This window comes from Apis cerana, linkage group LG5 (assembly GCF_029169275.1).
Source record: "Apis cerana isolate GH-2021 linkage group LG5, AcerK_1.0, whole genome shotgun sequence".
Taxonomy (NCBI): domain Eukaryota; kingdom Metazoa; phylum Arthropoda; class Insecta; order Hymenoptera; family Apidae; genus Apis; species Apis cerana.
This window is the reverse complement of record NC_083856.1, coordinates 6,905,538-6,922,347: the sequence shown is the minus strand read 5'-3', so window position 1 is coordinate 6,922,347 and position 16,810 is coordinate 6,905,538. Positions and strand designations below refer to the sequence as shown.

The window sequence follows — 16,810 nt, the reverse complement described above, 5'->3', positions numbered from 1 at the left end:
TCACCATGTCCGTTCCCAGATCGATGCAGAGAATGGTGACGGTGCCGAGGGGCAGAGGGATGTCGCAAAGGATGAACGCCAGGAAGGGTGAGATCTCGGGTATGTTCGAGGTGAGGGTGTACGCGATGGATTTCTTCAGGTTGTCGAAGATCAACCGGCCCTCCTCGACACCGGTCACGATCGAGGCGAAGTTGTCGTCGAGAAGAATCATGTCGGCCGCCTGCTTGGACACGTCGGAGCCAGCGATACCCATTGCCACGCCTATGTCTGCCTTCTTCAACGCGGGGGAGTCGTTCACGCCGTCGCCTGCAATGTTTTTCCCAACGTTTCTCGATCAGCAGTCGCGAAAAGACGACACGGGAAGAATTTAACAAATCGAGGTTTATTATAAGGGGGGATTGAATTCGATCGGCAGAAAGGAACGCACCGGTCACAGCGACGATAGCGCCCATTCGCTGGCAGCCTTCGACGATGATGAGCTTCTGCTGAGGCGAGGTACGGGCGAACACAATTTCGGTGTGGTACCTGAGGATCTCGTCCAGTTGGTCGGAGTTCAGTTCCCTGAGTTCGGTTCCGTGGATGACGGCGGCTTTGGCCTCGCGAGGATTGACTTCGGATACGGGGATATTCAACCGTTGAGCAATGTCCTCGACGGTCTCGTTACCTGGTCACAAACAACATTTTCAATTCCCTCTTCCCTCCAAACGAAAATCCCCGACTACTCGGAATTTTCGCCCCCCTGCTAGACGTGGAGAATATACCGCTACCACTATTACTACTATCGCTACTAGGAGACACGTTGGTTTCAGAGAGTCGATCGAGAGGTATACAGACCTTCGGAGATGATGCCGACCGATTTGGCAATGGCTTTGGCAGTGATCGGATGGTCACCGGTTACCATGATGACCTTGATGCCGGCTGAACGGCACTTGGCGACCGCGTCGGGCACCGCAGCCCTGGGCGGGTCGATCATAGACATGAGGCCCACAAAGCGGAGTCCGTCTACCGGGAAGTTCGGGTCGTCGCAGTTGAACTTGAAGCCGATCGGGAATTTGTCGGACGGCAGTATGTAGTCGCAGAAACCGAGCACGCGTTCACCAAGGCCGCCGAGCTCGAGGTAAGCGTTGTTGAACGCCTCCTTCATCTCCTCGTCGAGCACCTTCTCCTTCCCGCCGATGAATATGGTGGAGCAGCGGTCGAGAATCCTCTCCGGCGCTCCCTTCATCACGAGCAGGTGCCTGGGGTCGTCCGGATTGTCCGACTCGTGGATCGAGACCTGGTACTTGTTGGTCGAGTTGAACGGTATCTCGCACACTTTCTTGTTCCGCTTCCTTATGCCCATCACGTCGCCCAGCGCGAGCTCCATGCACTTCAACAGGGCCGCCTCGGACGCGTCGCCGTTCACCTCCCTCTTCAGGATCGGCTTGTCCTCCTGGCCGGCCTTGAACTCGGCACGGTTGCACAGCGTGGCGATCTTGGCCAGCGCCTTGAAGCCGGGGCTCGTGCGATCGTATTGCAGTCCGGATTGATCCTCGGTGGTGTCGGCCTCGATGATCTGGTTGTCGAACCACATGTGGGCAACGGTCATACGATTCTGGGTGAGGGTGCCCGTCTTGTCCGAGCAGATGGTCGAGGTCGAGCCCAACGTCTCCACCGCCTCGAGGTTCTTCACCAGGCAATTCTTGGACGCCATCCGTTTGGCGGTGAGCGTGAGGCACACGGTGACGGTGGCCAGCAAACCCTCCGGCACGTTGGCGACGATGATACCGATCAGGAAGATGACAGCGTCGAGCCAGTGATAACCGAGAATGAAGGCTATTATGAAGAAGGTTACACCGAGGAATACGGCTACCCCCGTGATCAGGTGGATGAAATGATGAATCTCCTTAGCGATCGGCGTTTCACCAGTATCAAGGCCGGATGCCAGGCCGGCAATCCTTCCCATCACTGTCTGATCGCCACAGCAGATCACCACCCCCTTCGCGGTGCCTTCGACGGCGTTGGTCGAGAAGAAGGCGAGGTTCTTCGTCTCCAGCGGGTTCTCGTTCGTGAACTCCGGGGATCTCGATTGGGGCTCGGATTCGCCCGTTAACGAGCTGTTGTCCACTTTGAATCCCCTTGACTCGATGATGCGGATGTCGGCCGGTATACGATCCCCGAATTTTACCTCGACCACGTCCCCGAGCACCAACTCCTCTGCCTTCAACGTCAGTTTCTCGCCTTCCCTGATCACGATCGCGATTTGGGGTACCATGTTCTTGAACGATTCCATGATCTTGCTCGACTTGCTCTCCTGGTAATACGAGAATATACCCGTCACTATCACGACCGCCGCCAACACGATGCCCAGGTACAGATTGTCGTCGTTCGGATCCTCGCTCGTCGACGCTTGGATCGAGTACGCGATGAAGCAGAGGATCGCGCCGATCCACAGCAGCAACGCGAAACCGCCGAACAGATTTTTACAGAATTTCACCCACTCCGGCGTTTGTTTCGGTGGCGTCAGCGAGTTTGGACCGTCCCTCTCCAGGTTCTCTTTCGCCTTCGCGTGGCTGAGGCCCTGCAACCGTCCAACCGTCCTTAGTATCGTCCACTTTTTATATACTTTTTCTTCCATCGACACCTCGTTTCGATCGTCCCTTAAATTCTCATTTAAATCGAGAAAAGGGAAGAGGAGGAAGAAAGGAGAGGAGAACGCGTGCCGCGATTATAGGCTTCGCTAAATAAGGGACATCAGGAATTTCGTGTCAGCGGTGATACTCGAGAGAGCTTTAAATAACCCGATCGATCGAGGCGCGGCAAAGAGAGAAAGAATGAGAGAGGGAGAGAGAGAGAGAGAGAGATCCGTTCGCCTCAGCGGTGATCAATCGTTATTCTAGAAACGGAGGATTTTTTTAAATATATTCTTCATCTCGTATTTTGGAGAGGAGGAAAGGAATGGATGGATCTACTCCTCTTCTTCGGTTTGTAAGAACAACTTACGTTTTCGGGGTGCGTCTGAAACCTTTGATACAGTTCCTCGGGTGTAATTTTGTGGAAGTCAATGTCCAACTCCTGTTTCAGGTCCTCTAAATTGTCCGTCCTCCGCTTTGGATTCTTCCGCCGCGACTGTTTCGCAAAAATAAGAAAAAAGATTAGAGCCGAGATCGAACGATCGATCGAAGAAAATATCTGGGACATCGAGGAACGAAGGGATTAATCGTCGAGGGGTAAGCGAGTAATTAACGGGGACGACAGAGAGCGGAAAAGTATAAGCGAGCGTTCGAAGCTTCGAGAAGAATCTTTCTTCTTTTTACAGGGAAAAATCTTCTCCAAGTTTCTCAACATTTCGATTTTAATTTTATACATATATGCTTCGCTTTGAAAAGTTATCGTTGAAGGGTAACACGAGGAACGAGATATTAGATCACAGTTAAAAATTAAATTTTCCACCCTAATGCCACAGAGATATCCTCGATGCGTAATTAAAATACCTCGGAGACCTTAATCGCAACAACGTTAATCACATCTTCGTGAAACGTGGAATTGTCACGAGATCGATCAATCACCTTAAATAAAACCCAAGCGCGATCGACAAATGAAATTCACCCAAAAGCGAGTTCCAACATCGTGTAACAATAATGCACAAGATGCTTCGTAAAACGTGTTAGAAATTACACGTCACAACGAATATGAGTAATACGAAGTATTAATCATATACATTGTGCGAAAGAAATAGTTAGTACCGACCACCAGAAGGAAGGAAAGAAAGAAAGAAACAAAGAAGTGACAAAGAAAAAAAAAATATACGTAAAAATGTGACCAAGCGTAGGAAGAATTGCAAGAAACGGAATATACAGATCACAGTAATATCACGGTAATAATATACCTCGTTAGTTAGTGATTATCGCCAGAAATGAGGAAGAATTAACCCTTCATTGCATTCCGTTCCCAATTAGGGGGCTTCGCTTAAATTTAACTTAAATTTCAAAATATAGGACATTGCAATGTTTTAAAAAAAATAAGAATACTCTTACTATTTATTTCACACGCGTTTTTAAAACTGACTAACATTATACATTTTTTTCAACTCGTCATAAAAATTCATGCGATGAAGGGTTTTCGTGATACTTTGTGTTAGTAATTTAATATCACATCGAATACTACGCATTGTGCAGAAGAACGACACCGATGAAAAGAATCGTAGAAAAATTCCCCTTGAATCAGGGAGAGGAAGAAGATCGACAAAAGTGTGTGGTTAAAAAGAATAGTAATAAAGAAAAGAGCGGTATTTTTAGACGAGTTCCGAATGGAGGGATATTGCGGGGGAATCTGCCGTGATAGTTAGAGCGAAATGACGGAAAGTGGTTAGTTGAGAAAGAGAGAGAGAGAGAGATTGATTCTCCGCGGGTGGAAAGAGAACGATTGCAGAAGAGATTCGAGAAAATATGTCGTCGATGAAGCAAACCCCGGAGAGAAAAGTGGGGCGAGAAATAACAAGTGGAGAGAGCCACCGCGGACCGGAAGTACCGCTGTGAATACCTTGTACATCCCATCGGCCGTTTTGTTGTCGTCGCGAATTTTTGGTAACGTTGCGACCCTGTACGAGTCTGAGCGGCCATGCTGTAAAAAATGAGATGATAAAAAAAACATGAGATGAGATATATGTAAAAAAAAACACAGATAAAAATAATACAAAGTGAATAATCGATGGGGGCGGGTAGAACAATGGTTGGTGGTTTTAAATTAAATTAGAAAAATAAATTCTGGCGATTCTGGTTTGTGATAACGTAACTTTCGAAATTCGCGTCGTTCTTTCATCTCTTTTTTCTTTTTTTGAGATATTTCACGAGATGGAAATATTTTCGAATTTTCTCTAAAATTTTAAGAATCTTCTTAGGGCTCCGTTTATTCTGTTCAAAAATTTCAAAATATTCTAGTTTACACAAAATTCTTGAAAAATTTCGAGAAGCTTGGAATGGAAAAATTGGTAATTTCACCATCCATTTTCGCTGCCGTATTGCCATGCAATATATCTTGGAGCAATATTATCGAAAAACAAACTGGTATATATCAAACGATTTTCGATTTCGCATTCGGCCGGCCACGTGTTGTTGAAATCGCTTATGAAAATACAGAGACGAACGAAATTAAGTTTTGGGAAACTTTAGGCGCGGATGAAACGCACGCTGGCTAACAGATTCGGCCCAATTTTCCAGAGAACGTCCTCGATTCGTTTGGATAAACCGATCGTTTCCGGTTCGAAGGCGTGCCGCTGAAAATTGCTCCATCTCATTACGATAAAAAATCATAAATAAAAACGGATTTCCTCCTCGTGAAATTAATCTTCCTCCTCTTTTCCAGAGAATTACGAATTACCTTGGAATCTAATTTTCATCCAATTTGGGAAAATTATACATCAGAAGAGAAAGTGTTAAATTTCGAGTTAAAATTTATTATTGTAATCAGAATTGAGAAATATACGAATTGAAATTATTACGTTTTATTAAATTAAACGAACGAAAATTAAATTAGTCGAAAACTTTTGGAATACTAAAGTAGTTAAATAAAATTATGTGTAAACGGGAGCTCGTTCTTCTCATCCCTTTCCTTACCCATCTCGTATCAATTTATCGAACAATCACGGTTGTTTGCACGCGCCTCTGCAGAATTTAAATTAAATGTGTGGGGCCGCTCGAGGGGAACGAAATATTCAAGAAACTATACTCTCCGAGATGGTCTCTCACCGCCGTGAGAAGCAGACCGTAATCTCGTTTGCTCGCGAATAGCCGAACGCATACAAATGACGTACTAACGCGAGCAACGATGAAATCTCTGAAACTTAAAGTGCGTGGGGTGGTGGTTTTCGAGCAAGACTCGAGAAAATTGAGAAGGGGCCCCTTTCGATAGAAAGACAACGAAGAAAATCGTTGGATTGGTCGTATATGCGCGTCTGGATACGATTTTTCAAATAGTTCTCTTCTTAGAGTCGGTACATTATAAATATTAAATACACGTATTACAACTCAACGAAGAAATTATTAACGTAACGATTCACGTTAATCGGGGATTCTATTATTCTACACGAATTTTTGCATTATCCTGCAATTATTTTCAGAGATTAACCGATGCATCTTCGAGTATTTTGAAAGCGAGAGTTGATTAATTTTGTGGCAGTTTCGAAATGCTGTGAATTTCGACGCGGGAAATGTTATTATACCCGCGTATAATCGATCGGTTGGATACACGTGTGCGCGCGATGCGATAATTGTCACTCGTTGCAGGAGAAGATTTTGCCTAGCCGCAGTGCAGTAAATTGTCTCGACCTCTCGTCGACTCGAAACGGTGATTGCAATACCGAACGTGTCGCGGAAATAAGTGAAATAGATTGGCGCGTAGCCAGTGGTTCTCGACGTCGAGGGAATATCATATTCGACTCGATTCCAATCCCTCGTTACTTTTTTCCTCTTATAATCCGACATTTTAATTATTAAACGATCGGAATCGTTTTCTGTCCCGAAAAATAATTTCTTTCCCCTCGAATGTTACGTCAATACTATCCAATTGTCTATCTAATTCGTCTTTGTGAACGAATAAGCTATAATTAACGGAATTATTACACAAAATAACGAAAATATTCAAACTTAAAATTTCCTTTTCGATATGAACTCTATTTTTGATGCAACGTATCCGTTCACACGATTCGTACGAATTTCCCATCCGATCTAAACTCAAAAATTCGAAATGCAAAGATATCGATTCGAATCTGGCACGAATCTTGGAAATCATGATTGGAGAGGAGGGGGGCGTGAGAGAGAGAAGCGTGGGCGAAAAATCACGAAACTGGATGGAAGGCGAACGGACGTGGAGCGACGAGTGCAGCCTCTCTCTATTGATCCAAATGATACAGACACAAAGGTACGCGCGGCTCGTTCGTCAACTCGATTTTAACAAGCGGTGTGTGTCGACGGCAACTCTTGTTCCGTCGAAATAAATTGCCTCGGACAGCCGCCGCGTTGTGTCATGCCCTCTCGACCCGCCCCGCGCTCCATGACCGATATTTTAATGCCCCCTCCCCCACGCTCTCCATGCGAGTTTTTCAGTTTCGCTCCTTTTACTCCTGCGAACGTTCCTCTCCATTGAAATCGAGCGTTAAAACTTGTGTATCGAGATTTTTTTTTCTATTCCGTTCGATCGCTCTTTAAGTGTTTTTCTTTTTTTTTTTTTAATTAGATTCGAGTAATTTTTTCCCTTTCCTTTTCTCGCGTTTTACGTTTTCTCGTGTAATTTTAAAACAATGGCTGGAGTAATAGTGAACGATAATAATAAGTTCCTGGAACGTGTTGTTGCCTTTGTCGTTATTTTAACTTTGCTGCGTTTAGATATGCACGAATTGTCAGGAATTTATTGGTATTTGAACTTTTTTAAAAAAAATAAAATAGATCGATTTTCGCCCTTTTCCTTTCAGCGGATAATGATTTGAAACGCAAGCAAGTGAAATATATATATATACACACGTTGAAGGAACGTTGAAGGTCTAAAAGATTAAAGATTCGCGAATATTGGAGATGATTGAAGCGCGTGCCACGTGTCTGACTTTACGAGGCCTGATTCCACTTATACTCGAGGAACATGTTTCCGTTTAATGGAATATTAAACGAATAATTCACGAATCTGTTTACCCGAGTTTCCCTATTATTTCGTTCCAATCAGTATCTCAATATCTTGATCACGAATTCGATTATTATTCGTAATAACTCCTCCTTCCTCTCTCCTCGATTTTCCAATAGAATATTCCTAATTAAACGTTAAAAATTACGAAAATTTTCGCCTCTAAAAAAAGAATTCAACAATCTGTCAACGTCCAATCAAGCATCCAATTAAATGGTTCACACGAAATCAATCGATCTCTACTTAAGAAACATTTGTTACAATTTCGTCGATAATCTATTGATAATCCTCGTTTAATCCCAACAAACTTTATTTTACGGAAAAATTACAAAATTCTTCAATCTTGATTAATCAATTTCATCCCCGCAAACTTAAGAAACATTTATCTCAATTTCATCGAGACTTCAATTAAAAAAATCACAAAATCTTGATTAATCAATTTCATCCCCGCAAACTTAAGAAACATTTATCTCAATTTCATCGAGACTTCAATTAAAAAAATCACAAAATTCTTCAATCTCGATTAATCCTAATTTCAACCCGCAAATTTTAAGAAACATTTGTTGCAATTTCATCGAGACTTTAATTGAAAAATCGCAAAATCTTGATTAATCAATTTCATCCCGCAAATTTTAAGAAACATTTATCGCAATTTCATCGAGATTTCAATTAAAAAATCGCAAAATCTTGATTAATCAATTTCATCCCCGTAAACTTAAGAAAGATTTATCGCAATTTCATCGAGATTTCAATTAAAAAATCACAAAATCTTGATTAATCAATTTCATCCCGCAAATTTTAAGAAACATTTATCGCAATTTCATCGAGATTTCAATTAAAAAATCACAAAATCTTGATTAATCAATTTCATCCCGCAAATTTTAAGAAACATTTATCGCAATTTCATCGAGACTTCAATTAAAAAAATCACAAAATTCTTCAATCCTGAAATAGAGAAATAGACTCTCGTTTCGATTCGATCTCAACGAATTAATCCCTTACGAATATTTTCATCCAACACCATTTCGACGGATTCATACCGATTCTCATCCTTCCACGTGCACGTGTATTCAACGCGCGCGCGTGTGCGCCGCGTACGTAACGAAATTGCATAATCGTGCTTCCTCAATGACGGGAACACCGTGTGACGATCAGAGATAATAACGCCGCGCGGAATTGTCGCGTTTACGCTCGCGCGCGCTTTCCAAGCGCGTGTAACGAAATTACCGGCTTTTTACGATCGGCAATGAACACGACGACGGCCGCCGATCGGGCCTCAACTTGCACGCACGCACGCACACGCGCGCCGCTCCACACTTTTTATCTAATCGTGGAACGCATTCCGCAACGAGCGCGTCAACCCAGACCCGGTAACGGTTAATTGGGCCCCCACATTGGAATATTGAATTACCAACGAATTATTCAGCGAGTTAAACGAGCCAGGGTTAAGACTATAAATTCGCTCATGCGGATCGTTGTCGCTTTTCCTCTTCCTTTTCTTCTCTCTTTTTTCCCATTATTTAAGAGTTCCTTCAAGCTTCGAGCTTGTTCAAATTTCCTTGGAATTTAGTTTATCTTTCTTTATATTTTCTCGCTTCGATCCTTTCTTTTTCGTTTATATTTTTAAACTACGTGCACCGATAATCCGCAATTCGTCTTTCGAGGAAAATTATTTCATTGCTCGTTACATCATAGCGAAATAATTTATCAACCTCCTGGAAATCGTTTAAAAAAGGAAGAAAAAAAAGCGAACTGGCGTTGAATTTCTGTGAACAAATGTACCACAGGGGGGGATAGATATGTCCGTGGAGAAGAGGCGAGGGCTAGGGATTATCTAGTCCCAAGCAGCAGCGAGCATGTTTTCTCTAGGGCGACATCTGGATACCAGGCGAAACCGGGCTACTAAAATAGTTGGCGCGGAATTTGGGAAAATCCTGATCGATAGCCGGCGACAGCATCGGTTAATCCAGTACACGGGCCGTGATAAAGTTGGTGGAACGAGCACTGATCGACGTTATGCAAATTCCTGGACGCGCGCGCGCGCATAGTTTCCGCGCAGGAGAGGGGAGGGGACCGGAAGCGGTTGTCGGGCGGAAAGTATCGCGATAAGATGAACGAACCGGTAATATCGTTTCGATGCGTGAAAAGTGAAATTTTGAAAGGTTGGAACACGGTGGTATTTTTCTTAAAAACCCTTTCGATACCATAACTTTCTTTGTTCCAAATTTTTCGTTACATATTTCCTTCTTTTTTTAATATTTCGTCTCTCGAGGCTTTCGAGAAAAATTATTTTATCGCTCGGTTGAGAAGATACGTATATTGACACCAGAAATATGGCGAAATAATTTATCGGCCTCCTTATAATAAATATAATCCGTCGTAGATGATTATTCGTTCGTTTTTGCAGGGAAAAAGTTAAATTTTATTAAACACGTTTTATGCTACTTTTTCAAAGGCGAAAATATACATCCACGCGTCCTCCATTTTCGTTTCAAATTTCTCCTCTGAATTCTCTCGCGGCACGAAACTCGTTAAAAGCGAGAATTTTATTTAACTCGTACGCCGGATTTTCCGTGTTCGATGTGCACCGTGCTCCATTGTATCGTGGTCATTAGTTGAAATACATAGGCTAGTGTAATTGTAGAGTTCCCAGGTGATTATCCATCCGAGCTATAAACACGTTTAATACAGATTAACGAGGTTGCTGTTGGAACACATTGAAAGTTGTGTAAGGGAAGATGAGAAAACGAAGAAGGATAAAATAAACCAACTCGAAAAAAAAAAAAAACTTTCGGGAAAAATACACAGAGAAGAATTTACTAAACGACTCTGTTATCCTTGTATTTGATCTAATCTCGATATATGCAAATCGATGGAATGAAAAAATTATTCGCGCACTATAAATTTCAGTCTGCTATTTATTATTCGAATCGATAATTCTGATCTAAAAATACTCGCGCGTGGTTATAAAAATCTCGCGTTATAGAAATAAAGTTGCAGAGTTCAGAAGGAGCGCGTGTTCTTTCGAGGAAGCGTTGGAAATATTTCTTACAATTTTCGAAATTCAAAACTCAGGAAGTATATCTTTACGAAGATAAAATTTCCCTCTTTCGGTTGGAAAAAGGAGGGAGGGGAGAAAGAAAGTGTAATGTCTCGCCGGATGAGAGACAAAGAGACAAAAGGATCGTAATCATCGAATTAAGGTCGAGGGTACGCTTTATTGAAAAGAAAGCGTATCTTTCGAGGGATCACAATTATTTGCCAGAGAGGGGGGACGATTTACAATTTCTACTGAGAAAGAAAGAAATGATAAGAAGTGATTCGAATAATAAATAATCAAATCAAAGAAATCGATATTAATCGAGAAATTGGCATAGATCTCTCGAAACATTTTTAATAAAAATAATCTCATAACAATCCCTTATTCGATCCAAGAGGACAACAAAATAACCAATTAGATATTAAAACCAGGAATAAACTCGAACGAGAAATCCAATTATCATTAGAGAAGAAATTTAGTTTCGTCTTCGAAACTTTTCGATTAACCCAAAGTTAACAGCTACAAACAAACAAACAAACAACACCCCTATTGGGACTTGGAACAAATATCCAACAACAACAACGAACAAGCGAGGAAATAATAACAATAAACTCGAACAGAGAAAATCAACCCACCATTACCGATTTGCCGGAGGAAGAAATTAGTTTGATCTTTGAAACAAAGGGTGGTGGTTTTCCACCCTTTGGAAATCCTCAAAAGACTCGTTCTCGCGTACAGAAAGGAGAGAGAGAGAGAGAGAATTTCATCCCGGCAGACGCGACAAACCGAGCTTAATCGAATTGCATAACCATCCCCTTCCCCTTACACGGCTGCAGGGTGGTGGAACCGGAAGCGCCTCGAAGGGATGCAATGAGTCGACTCGAAATTCTAACTAAGTCAGCCGTGCTTAACCCAATTCGATCCTCGCCGAGGACTCGAAGGCTTCGTTTCCAAGGGTGCAAAGTTTTCGCGATGCTGGGGCGTTAACGAGGGTGTTGCGAGCTCGAGATCGTCGTTGCAAACTTTCGCAGGAAAAATGACAAATGTTTTACGCGACAATGTGCAATGTGTTGGGTATATATATTTTTTTTTCGATTAATTTTTTCTAATAATAATAATTTTGGGAAAGGAAAAGAAGGAGGGGAGTTAAATCACGAATTTTTCGTTGGAAAAATGGAATCTTAGAGCTTTTTTATGAACATGAGGAACGAAATGGAGGAGCAATAAATTACAAAGGATTATTTATGTCGAATATGCATGGATAATATCTGGAGTCCAATTATGGTTAGTGGTTTTCAGCTCAAGCAGTAAGAAATAATAGTGGATGAACGATTTGGTGTTTTCTAACAATGATATCGTTAGAGCAAAGGAATAAAATTTAAGGAATAATGAAGTTGTATAATTTATCTGTCCCAGTTTGGACAAATAATTTATACAACTTGAAATTGTACAATAGAAATATATCCTTTTGAAATAATTCAATTAATTAGGATGGGATTCAAATAAAGTTGCACTATTTCAATATATTTCTGAATAAATATAAAAACATCCGTTAACTATAAATAAAGAAAATAATTTTCTACAGCGTATCAACAAAGTACAAGCAAAAGATCAACTATATATTCACCGAATTAATGCTTTGATAAAGCAATGTGATCAACAGTACAACGATAAATCTATCTATTTTCTGATTCTATTCTATTTTTCAACTCTTGTTTTTCGATTTACACATTAATCAACTTGGGACTATCTCTCGTACAAAGAAAATATTTCCATTTACGTCAATCATAAATTTGATCTAAAAGATCATTAGGTGAAAAAAAGTGACAGGTGAAAAATATTTTTACGATCCCCTTTGTATCACAGGCTAAGATCCACTGTTCCATTATCACGATTCCACTCGGTTTAGTTACATTCCGTTTTGAACTAATTTCGTTGGAACGATTCGTTTCGTTTATTTGAATACGCGTTGGTTTTAGAAACTTCTATGGTCCATTACTTCGGGTTTACGGTCCACGATAAAATTACGCGGACTATGATTTATGAATCCCAAGCATTCGGTTTAAACTACGCCAAACCAAATGCGTGATGTGCACCGTTTCGAAATGATAAAATTTACGTTTTGCAAAATATCGATACACGAACTCGGGGAGTAAACTGTTTTCTATGCAGATATAAATTTGAATAGCTGTCACGCTCCTTCGCGACGAAGTTGGTATCTGTGATAAGTCCAACCAGCCATGATGCAATGGGAACACAATGTGTACGTAAATGTTTTAAACTCGAGCTCTGAAAGGTTGAAAGTGAAGAAAGAATCGATTGCTTCTTGTCCAACTAGAATAGGTACTGGCCTTCCAAACAGAAACTTTCGTTCTTCCTTTTTTTTTTTTTAATATCACAGATATATTAGTTTCCATCGTTCTCTTTAAAAAATTTTTGAAAATATATGTGTCAAGCACCATCGAGTTTCTCTTTGAATCTTTTTTAATTTCTTTTCGTATAATTCATCCACCAAAGTAGATTCATCCCTCTAAAAATTCAACTTTACGTATCCTTCAATATATCCTCCAAATATAGCTGATGATAAATTCTAAAATCTCCACACGTCTCTAAAACTTCTCCTAAAAATTCAATTTTATATATCTTTCAATATATCTTCAAATATAAATTGTAAAATCGACGATTCTCCGTTTCTAAAGCTGAGATGAGGCTCTGCGATCACATGTCCCCCAAAAACAATAATTCCACTTGTCCAAAATACATTCCTAAAATTCATTTTATCAAATCCAACTATCCCTTCATTCTTCCCAATAAAAAAACTTCATTCTCAATAGATAAATTGTAAAATGGATGATTCTCCAAAGCTGAGAAGAGATCGTGTGCCCCCCGAAAATAATAATTAACATCAAATCCTACGATTATTCCATTTTGTCCAAAATTCTTTTTATCAAATCCAATCATCCCTTCATTCTTCCCAACAAAAAAACGTAAAACTTTATCCTCGATGGATAAATTGTAAAATGGACGATTCTCCAAAGCTGAGAAGAGATCGTGTGCCCCCAAAAACAATAATTAACATCAAATCCTACGATTATTCCACTTTGTCCAAAATTCTTTTTATCAAATCCAATCATCTCTTCATTCTTCCCAATAAAAAACGCAAAACTTCATCCTCGATGGATAAATTGTAAAATGGACGATTCTCCAAAGCTGAGAAGAAGCTCTGCGATCGCGTGCCCCCCAAAAACAATAATTCCACTTGTCCAAAATACATTCCTAAAATTCATTTTATTAAATCCAACCATCCCTTCATTCTTCCCAACAAAAAAACGTAAAACTTCATCCTCGATGGATAAATTGTAAAATGGACGATTCTCCAAAGCTGAGAAGAGACTCTGCTCATCGCGTGCCCTCTCCCCCCCTGAAGAAAACCACGGCTTCGAAACGGCTCGAACCGACCCGAGCCCGCAATCCATCCATGGTACCGTACCATTCCGATCCAGAAACCGCCCTCCAACACCGCCACCCCTCCTCCTCAACCCTGTGACGCGACGTTCCGCTTTCCGTTTCTCCTTTTCCCGTCTCGGGTCGATGAGAACGGAAACCGAGTCGCGGGAGACGCGCATGCGACCTAACCGACGACCACCCCTAACCACTCGCCCTCCTCCCCCTCCATCACGGATCAATACCCAACCAGGCCATCTGCCTCTCCCTCCCTCCTCGTGACAGGCTGGAAAGCGCGCGAATATACGTCAGGCGGACAAGCTGGCGCCACGGGGTGGCCTCGTGGATCTTCATCTCTTTTGGTTTTCTTCTCTTTCCTTTTTCCTTCTTTCTTGATCGGGAGGGATTCGTCGGCGATTCGTTTTCGATTTCAACGAGTTGTCAATCCGATAATGGAGGGTGGAAATTTGTCCGAATTTGTTTCGAGAAAAGTGTCTATTGTGTATTGTATCGAGGGGGTGGATTGGGTTTAAGGGCTCGAAGTAGAAGAAGAAGGGGTGGGAGTGCAGTGTTTGGTCGGGAAGAGAATATTATTGGGTGTTTATCGAGTGAAATCGAGGGGGGAAATGATAGAAGATATAGGATAAAAGTTTTAAGTTATTAAAATGCTCGAATAAGGGGTTTAGAGCTATTATTTTCGTGTGATCACTTAGAATTATTCGTAATTATTATTATGAACGTGACCAGTAAATTATCGAAGCAACTTCAACCTTTAAATATTGGTTTTTATATTCAGGAGCTTTAGCTGGCTTTTCTTTTTTTTGTTTTTTTTCAAAGAGTGGTATTTTAATTTGGTTTAAAATTAATTAAACTGAGATTTTGCGCAGGAGATTGGACAATACCACATCGATAATGTTAATTTTTCGTCAACAGAGAGATGGATTAAACCGAGAAAACAGATGGGGGTGGGGAGAGAGGTTAAACGGTCAGAAAAGATAATAAAACCAATTGAACGTTTCTCTCGATTCTCCCTTTTCCCATTCATTCCTGTGTCTCGTCAAACTTGCAAAGTAATCAGATTACCCTTAATCCAGTCAAAGTTGAACGAAGATTTAAGGTAACCATTCAGTTCAAATCATCGGAATCTTCATTGTTACTACTCCAAAAGATATATATATATATATATATATAAAACTTGATAAATGCAACTTAATTGGTCCTCCGTTTTCTTTCTTTCCTTTTCTTCTCTTTTTTTTGTCCAATATTACAACGCTTTACCGTTCTATGTCATTTCCTTTCCACCCCTCTCCCGAAACAACTCACCGTCTCGTCCCCCTCCCTCCTCGTTTCCGCCAACCAGTCGTTTTCAACGACTTCTGTCGTTTCTGTTTTAGCTGACGAGGGTGGCCAGAAACAAGCTCGCTCCAACCAGGTCACCCAGAGTTCTCGTTTATCACGTTGTCTCTCTTGTATACGTGCACGCAAGGTAGTTGTGTGTATTACTCGTATAATGGGGACATCCTTCGACGTCCTGCTCGTCATTGTGACTAACTTCCTCCGAGCTATTTTCGAGGCAAGATTTAGACATTAAGGGGTGGGCTCTTGCGTTTTTTCTTTCTTTTCTCCTTCTGTTTGTTGCGAAATAAATAACAGTCCGTCATTTTTGAGAATTCTTTTAAATTTCGAAATTTTTCAGAACAGAATTTTTACTTTACTTTCGAAAATTTTCCAGCTTCCGAACTCACGAAGCTTCAGAGGAAATTTGCGGCCATGAATTGCCACAATTCGGACAAAGAATAAGCGCAGAGACACGAGCGAAAAAGGGAGGAATTTCTTTGATCATCTTCGAAAACATTAACCTACATAAAACCTGTCCCAGAAAGGGATGGGCAAACAATATGAAATATTTCACGTTGAACGCCAAACACCGCTCCATTCAGAGCGCTCAATTGGCTGTTGCACGGCTCAAAGGGTCCACCATCGTGATCCCATGCACCCCTTTTCCTTCCCGCATCCCTATTCACTGAAAATCTCTTGAGCCGCATTCCTCCCTCCCCTCAGCTTTCACGTCCTTCCACGGATCCAGCCTCTACCCCTTCGTGCGCGGCCAGCTGGTAACAACGTCGAACCAGTGACCCATTAATAGAACACGTCGAGAGACCTAGCTACGCCCTGGTAAATATGTAATCGTCGCACAATTCCTGTAACACAGTTACGATTAATTTCCATCCTACGTCGTCTCACTTTCCATTTCTCCATTCCGGACAACTGGCAGGATTCTCTTCCACACTCTTCTCGACGATTTAATAACAGAAGAAATGACACGAGTACGAATTATTATCGACTTTGAGTATTCTTGAACAATCTCTTTTCTAGGATTTCTTTTTTCCAATTTTCCAATCTCGAGATTTTAATTTAATATGTATGTATATACACAGATTGTGTAATCTTGAAATTTTTAAACTTTTAAAGAATTCAAGAGGGATTGAGGAATAAATTTGTGATATATCGAGCGATTGGATGTCACGGTGAATCTTGAATATTAGATTCCGGAAATTTCCAAGTTCTGGCATAAATTTATAAGGGAGGGGCTGCGCCAGACAGTGGAAACTTGTAGACTTAACGAGGCCTCAAAAGGAACCGCAATTTCCCCGTCTAAAATGAGGTTGGAGGGTT

General features: G+C 41.5%; 1 protein-coding gene across 19 annotated transcripts in view; it reads right to left on the bottom strand.

Annotated features, from left to right (window-relative positions):
* Positions 1-16,810, bottom strand: part of LOC107997582 (sodium/potassium-transporting ATPase subunit alpha) — a 116,066-nt gene that overhangs the window by 16,589 nt on the left and 82,667 nt on the right. For 11 of the 19 annotated variants that reach the window (XM_062074753.1, XM_062074750.1, XM_062074751.1 and 8 more), the window contains exons 2-5: positions 2,983-3,108; positions 835-2,560; positions 428-664; positions 5-306 (exon numbers count right to left, since the gene is read on the bottom strand). In XM_062074753.1, coding sequence (XP_061930737.1) covers positions 5-306; positions 428-664; positions 835-2,560; positions 2,983-3,108 — 2,391 coding nt within the window. Of the gene's footprint in view, positions 1-4; positions 307-427; positions 665-834; positions 2,561-2,982; positions 3,109-4,521; positions 4,603-16,810 lie in introns of all 19 variants that reach the window. The other 8 variants (XM_062074745.1, XM_062074743.1, XM_062074744.1 and 5 more) reach the window with 1 other exon arrangement.